The sequence below is a fragment of the Triticum urartu genome, chromosome 2 (assembly GCF_003073215.2).
Source record: "Triticum urartu cultivar G1812 chromosome 2, Tu2.1, whole genome shotgun sequence".
NCBI lineage: Eukaryota > Viridiplantae > Streptophyta > Magnoliopsida > Poales > Poaceae > Triticum > Triticum urartu.
The window spans coordinates 20,359,697-20,366,615 of NC_053023.1; the positions used below are offsets into that span (position 1 = coordinate 20,359,697).

At 46.1% G+C, this 6,919-nt stretch overlaps 1 protein-coding gene across 1 annotated transcript; it reads right to left on the reverse strand.

Moving 5' to 3' along the window:
- Positions 1-328: 328 nt before the first annotated feature.
- On the reverse strand, positions 329-6,158 carry LOC125535250 (ABC transporter G family member 25-like). The gene is made up of 14 exons (XM_048698298.1): positions 5,758-6,158; positions 5,537-5,613; positions 4,358-4,627; positions 4,146-4,209; positions 3,904-4,047; positions 3,787-3,821; positions 3,616-3,689; positions 2,625-3,511; positions 2,246-2,542; positions 1,694-2,158; positions 1,455-1,603; positions 1,079-1,368; positions 859-983; positions 329-742 (listed from the first exon to the last, which is right to left on the reverse strand). The coding sequence occupies exons 1-14, from the start codon at positions 5,973-5,975 to the stop codon at positions 586-588; spliced, it is 3,252 nt and encodes a 1,083-aa protein (XP_048554255.1). The 5' UTR covers positions 5,976-6,158; the 3' UTR covers positions 329-585.
- Between the last annotated feature and the right edge of the window lie 761 nt (positions 6,159-6,919).

The window sequence follows — 6,919 nt, forward strand, 5'->3', positions numbered from 1 at the left end:
TCTATTTGGGGTGAGATGTTTTTTGGCGGTACACCTGTACATAACTCTGTTGCTTAATTACTATCGGAATTTTATTAAACTAAAGTTAGTTCATTGCCCAAAAAGTTCTAAATGGCAGTCTATTTGGTGGAACTTAAATTTACACGTTAAAACAAGACACTTAAATTTTAATGCATCTTGTACTTTAGGGTCCAATAACATTCTGAAATTTAAACATTAATTCAATTATGTAAAACATAGATTTTTTTTATATTTTAGTTTGATTTGATTTCTTTTGAATCATGACATAAACCAGTAAGTTGGATCTAAGAACATGTTACCCGCAAAAGAAAAAGGAACCTATGAACTTCAAATATATGAAAGGGCAGTTGTACATGTCGAGTGGCGAAAATTAATGTGGGCAAACAAAATGGTGTCAACAGTGTCGACTCTTTTGTACATCTGTGTCTGAATTCTGTTATTTGTATCTCTCTGTGACTATTCTATAATTTTCAGTAAGAAAAAACATCAAAAAATATTTACAAATGTACAGGGGAAAAAAATGAAGAGATTAAATATGAAAAAATTGGTGCAATTGCACTCCCCTCATCTCTTCTTCAGCAGAACCATTGCCACAAATGCAACAATCCTGAAGAACAGACCATACATGAACAGAACCACAATACAGAGTTCGTAGTTGTGAATATCGAAACCACTCCTGAACAGCAAGCCGCAGCGAGTTATTAGCCAAACTCCAGGATACCTGAAAGAAACAGAGTAGCAAAGTGAGCATGAATGGAAGTTTACAAACTACATAACGTGGCAATCTCGCATTTGGATGCATTGTTCATTGACAGGTGTTCATGAGAAAGAAATAACCTTTTCGCGTTTGCAATTATGAAGCCCTCTAGTGCCCACTTTGGGTAGCTCATATTCTTCAGAAATGCAGGGGTGGTCCTTTGAGTGGATAACAAGGTCAGAACAACAGGTATCAGCGCAGAGCACTGCAGAAAAAAAAAACAGGTGAGTTAGTCTCTGAATATGTGACGAATCATCGGGTGAGAAGCTGGACAGTATGATTAATCAGCACGATACGTACCAGCTGCGCCGAGCCAGGATTGAAACATATGGCGAAAGTGTATCCTATCCCAGTCACACAATACACAAGTGAGAGGAGTATGATGTAATTACTGCCAATTGATGATCTCGGATTGTTGAAGTAGTAAAACATGGAGAGGTAAATTATTGGCTTTAAAGCTGTGTTGAAATGATCGATTGTATCCCTGGCAAGAAAGTATGCCAATGTGCTCATCCCAGATTCTCTTTCCCTCAAGTACTGCAATCGCTCAAGTGAAAATGATCTTAATGCCGCAATCTTGCACAGAAGAGCTGCACCATAGATTCATAGTAACTTAAGTCAGAGAGCTTTCACAAGGTTAGGTATAACAAGGTGGTGTCTGAATAATTGAACTTACAAACGGCAATGATAGTGTAAATATAGCCAGGCATCCCAAATGTCGGGTCACTGAGTTTTGCAATTGTCCCCAAGCAGATCCCAGCTAGACCTAGTATCAGGAAATCAACCCCAAGCAGTCTACCTTCACGTAGCCGCTGTTTTGTAACTCTGCAAAGAAATGCATGAAGTAACAACTGATCAGATATGCATTCATTTTTTTTTTCAGAAGAAGCTTGTAACTGTATATACTGAGTGTACCTTCCAAGGAAGAACTTGTATTGCTTTAGGATTCCTGGTGTTCTTCTGCTGGACAGATCACTAGGTTTCGACAAACGGTGCTCAAGACGGTTGCGTTCTTGTGCAAAAGCGTTACCTACACCTGCAGGGAGGCAGTGAGGGGTTGATCCAGACATTGAACGATTGATATCGATGTCGGGGATTTGTTCACCCATTGCCTTGAGATCATCTTGCATGTCACTTGGCACTTCGTAGCCTTTGTACTGCATCCAATGAACTGGTAAATGCTTCGCCTTAATGCCTGACTCAGCCTTCACAATGCCTTCAAGAATGTCAATGTAATGGTCTGGCGGGTTTACACGGTCGGGGACATGAATTCCAAGAGTTGAGAAGTAGTCCTCAATGGTCTTGATGGGACCATTGTAAACAATAAGGCCTCCTTTTGCCAGAAGTATCAAATCATCAAACATGTTGTACAATGTGTAGCTGAAGAATGAATAGAAGAAGATATAAGAACCCTTTCAGAAAGATCAGAGTTATCTCAAGGAAAACAGATTTTGGTTCAAGAACTACCTTGGTTGGTGAACCACGGCGCAAATGTTCACGCCTTCAAGTGCCTCGTGACGAAGAGCTTTGAGGAGAAGTTGTGATGAGGAACTGTCCAAGCCAGAGGTTGGTTCATCCAGGATCAGAAGAGATGGTTCCATCACCATTTCAATCCCCACATTGACACGCTTCTTCTGGCCGCCAGAGATTCCACGCTTCTCCACCGTCCCAACCACCGAATTTCTGACCCCCTGAAGGTCCAAGGAGTCTATAACCCTTTCCACTATGAGAACCCTGTCACGGTGTGACATTCTCGCAGGGAGCCTGAAGGATTTACAATATAAATGCTCAGAAACTCATGAGATAGTTCCTGAAAAGCGTATATGATTAAACAAGAAACCATTACCTGCAATTTGCGCTGAACCAAAGGTTCTCCTCCACAGTTAAGTTCCCATGAACGACGTCGTCCTGAGGCACAAAGCCAATGATCTTCTTGTAAGAACGTATACTTCCAGGTGCTCCATTAACAAGGACTGAACCGGTCACTTGATAACCAGTCACCTTCCCGGCCACAGCATTAAGGAACGTGGTCTTGCCGGCTCCAGAGGGTCCCATGACGGCGGTGACACGGCCTGGCTGGAGTTCGCCTGTGACAGACCTCAGCAGCTTCCTTTTTCCAAGTGACAATGTCAGGTTCTTGAACTCAACCTTGAGCAAAGGCCTGGTCATCTCCTTTTGTAGCTCCTTCACCTTGGCAAGCACTCCGGTGAAGGACATGTTCTTGTTCTCTTCCTGCCTGGCCTTCTCCAACTCTATCTCGCCGTACGCGTACTTGAATATTTGAGTTTGAGTTGATCTGTGCTTGCCTTTGGGTGCCGGTTTGTCATTGGCAGCAACAACTTCTCCATCGCCGCTTATGTCCATGACGACCGAAGGCATGACTTCGGATATCTCGCTTGTGTTCTGAGCTGAAAACACTATGGAGTCTGACCTTTCATCTGGCCCGGTCGAACCCATCAGGCGTGCTTCCTGCACCCTGTGGCTAGAATTCTCGAGATCTGTCTGCTGACGAAAGGATCTCCTGCGCGAAAATGTGCGTGACAGATGGTCCTGCACGCCAGTCACATGTTTCCTCGCGATCTGTTTGGCCGCCTTCCATCCCTGGTGAGCCCTGAGCTGCTGCCGAGCAAGCTGGATCGCGTTCTCCCTCGACCTTGCTTTCCTCCGTTCACGAATAGTGAGGAACTGACCCGAGCAGTTGTACACGACCAAGAGCGACACGCCTATTATACCCTGCATCAAGTAGCAAGCCTGAGTTTGGTACTCCATGATGCAAACACAGCACTTGTTAAGCTAGCAAAAATATCGAAATGCTGGATTGGCATTACAGGATTTACCACTAAACAAGCGCCCAAAATGATGACGTTGTCATTCTCTTTGTTTTCCTTACATGAGCCTTTAATGACGCATTCTGAAAATTTTAATGTAAAAGTCAGCTTATCCAAGAATGAATACAATGGTGGCATCATTAAAGATGATATTGGTGAAGGCATGCTGGTTGTGCTTACTCTCTTCTTTGGTGGAACCCAATTTGCAATAATGCCTGCAGAGGAAACAACCAAGAAACAAATTAAAAACAGATTATGTAGTGTGTAACGCGAGATAGAGAGGCCATAGATCATTACCCACTGGTACAGGACAATTTAGATGTTGTGCTTGGGCAGTGGTAACCAGCAGGACAGAAGATTTCTTCAGTGCTCCCAAAATCAGCCCATTTGTCAGCGCCACCGCAGCCATTGGTCGAGTTTGGAGTTATCTGGTACTTGTACCTGAGAGAGATAAATTTAGCAACTCAGTTAACATGGCTTCTGCATTTGTATATCACAAAACAAAATGCCTAAAGAAATATACAAAGAGGACATCTTACGGATCACAAAGACCAGTGGTTGAGTTCCCTTTGGCGCGCGGACAGTATGATCCCAACGGACAAGCTATATAGACATAGGAGACACAAAAGCTCGAGTCATTTCACAAGCCGATGCATGATCTTTGCTGCAAATTTCAGTTCATTTTTTTCGACTCGACAAATTTCAGTTCGTAACAAATACAGTTACGTGGAAGTGTCCGAAGGAAACTTACGGAGCATGCAGGTGAGGCCACGGGGACAGAAGAAGCCCTCGCAGCACGCCTGGCAGTTGGTAGCTCTCAGCGGGATGGTCTCGTTGTCGTTGGCGGCAGGGATCGGACCAACAGAGCAAGCCCACCCCGGCTCACAACCCGGCGACCAAGCGGAGATGCCGCAGTTTATGTTGGTCTCCAGGAAGAGGTTTTTCTCGCCTTTCGGGTTAAACAGGCTTGTGAAGTAGAATTTCGCTTCTGCCGGCGTACATAATCGCTGCGGCATGTCACCTGAGTGAGTGCATCATTCACACATCAGACACCTTAGTCATTATCTGAAACTAGTCTCTTTCTGTATGATACAATGGGAAAGGGATTTTTCAGTTGTGAGCCTGGGATGTTCTTGTCCCCGCAAAAAGAAAATGTGAAAATGTAAAATAAAATAAGAAGGTCAGATTTGTCAGAAAGATCACAAGTCAAACTAGTGGCTAACTCGTGACGATCATACAAATGATCAGAGCAGACAACATTGTTTAGAGTTGATCCTGTCAAGCCCAATGTTGTTGAGGTCACATTCAAGTATTATTAAACAGATAAAATTTGCGTTGGAACGCCACTTGTCATGACCACCTAATACCATGTCCCTATCAGACCCTTCCAACTCGAGGAAATGTGCCGGAGAAGAGTTCCAAAAGAAACCATCTCAATCTACATAGTATGTTGCTTCCCCAACACAATATGGCTTCACAATACCAGGGAGTGGAAGTTTACAGTTTTTTGTTTGGGTGGCAACAGAAAACCACCGTTGCGAATTCCAAGTCTGTTCACTCACGGTTCACAAAGAAGTAGAATTTGGAATGGAATTTGTTAGCAACGGAAGGAGCACACTGTATTTAAGAAATGAGCCTAGCTGGGCCTTGGACTGGAGCATATGGATGTGATCCGGTCAAGAAGACCGGACACAGGTTAGCCCGTCGCCAGCAACTATTTAATTCAGCACTGGCTGTGTGTAGCCACAGAGAATCTTCAACGCGGAATTATAAAAGTCAAGAAAGCGGAAGCAAATCGCCGCAAGGGAACTGGTAGCAGCGGTCAATGAGCAACAACCAGGAAGGACGCAATTCAGCAAACACCTGAGCTGCACGCACGCACGAATGAATGGATCGAGCATGGAAATGGATGGATGGACGGATGGATCACCTCTGGTCTCGGCGAGGCAGCGCTCCACGAAGCCGAGGTCGGAGGTGTAGTTGAAGGCCCCGTTCCAGTCCTCCTGCCTGCGCAGATCGCAACCGGGATCAATCGCCGCCGCCGAACCAAAGCCGTGAGGCTCGTACGGGAGAAGAGAGCACCACCGGAAACGGAAACAGAAACAGGGGATGCGGGCGGGGCGGAGTGTATGTACTACTAGTACTACTCACGTGTCGGAGACGCAGAAGCTGAAGCGGTCGGAGATGGTCCTGGCGACGTCGTTGGTGAGCCCCGTGAGCTGCGCCTGCACGCCCCTCATCTCCGGCGGCAGCGGCGGGGCCGGCCGCTGCCCGCTGGCACCCCCGGCGAACAGCGCGAGCGCGAGCAGAAGAGAGAGCACCGGCAGGCCGGCCCGCCGCCTGTACCGCGAGTGCCCGGCATCGCGCATTCCGGGACAGAGGAGCAGGCAGGCAGCAGGAGAGGGGGTCTTGGACTAGAGCTGGGGGGAAGAGCCGAAGAGGAGGAGGAGGAGGAGGAGGGAGACGGTGAAAAATGACTAGGAATGATGTGATTTTAAACGCCTGAGGAGTGAGGGGTGAGGACGCGTGCGCGCACCGCACAGTGTACTCACCAACGCACGCACGCGGCTTTGAATATTCGGCGGAGCGGAAGGGAGGGAGGGGGAGGAGCACGTTGAGGTCGAGGCCGGTGTCATCCATCTGCTCGCGCGGGGTGGAAGTAGAATGGATGGATGGATAAACAAAGCAACGGTTGATCCGGTGGCCGGGGTTGGTGGCGGGGCAGCTCGCTTGGCTTCTCTTTTGGCCTTCCCGGATCTATCCGTCCGTGGACTGTTTCTCGCAGGTACTTGCAGGGGAATTTCATAAGTATCTTACGCTTTTACCATGTGTTTGATGATAGATGTGTCTGGCCTGGCTTTACCTTTACGTACCGTCGATTTTTTTTCTTCCCAAAAATGATCCAGATCTATCATCAAAGTTCACCCGAAGGACCAAGCACTTCAAACAAATATAATAGAAATTAAATCGAGATTTTAAGACCACCGAACAACCGCTTAACAACAGTGTTTGGCTTGCTCCTACAGAAACAACAGTGTTCCATACAAGAATTTTTTCCTAGTCAGATAATATATGGTCTCTCGCGCCAACGAAAAAGGGTTTTGATGATGGCATGGTGACGGATTCGCACATGTGGCAGTCTAGTCCTGCATGATTTGGAGAGAAAAAAAACCAGGAAGGATATGGAGTGAAAGCAGTCAGGAAAAGTATTTTGAAAAACAAGCATGGAATTGGGTAGTGTAACTAAACTTTCTTTCTTCTTCAATTTTTGACTTCTCTTATTTTCTCGATACCTTTCTTAGAATATTCATGA

What these genes read in the sequence shown, in the direction of transcription:
- LOC125535250 (XM_048698298.1), bottom strand. Translation starts at nt 5,975, where the DNA reads ATGCGCGATGCCGGGCACTCGCGGTACAGGCGGCGGGCCGGCCTGCCG. An exon ending in ACCACTGGTCTTTGTGATCC is followed by an intron (nt 4,048 to 4,145) that starts GTAAGATGTCCT and finishes TATCTCTCTCAG; the next exon opens with GTACAAGTACCAGATAACTC. An exon ending in TTTTGGGCGCTTGTTTAGTG is followed by an intron (nt 3,512 to 3,615) that starts GTAAATCCTGTA and finishes TACTTGATGCAG; the next exon opens with GGTATAATAGGCGTGTCGCT.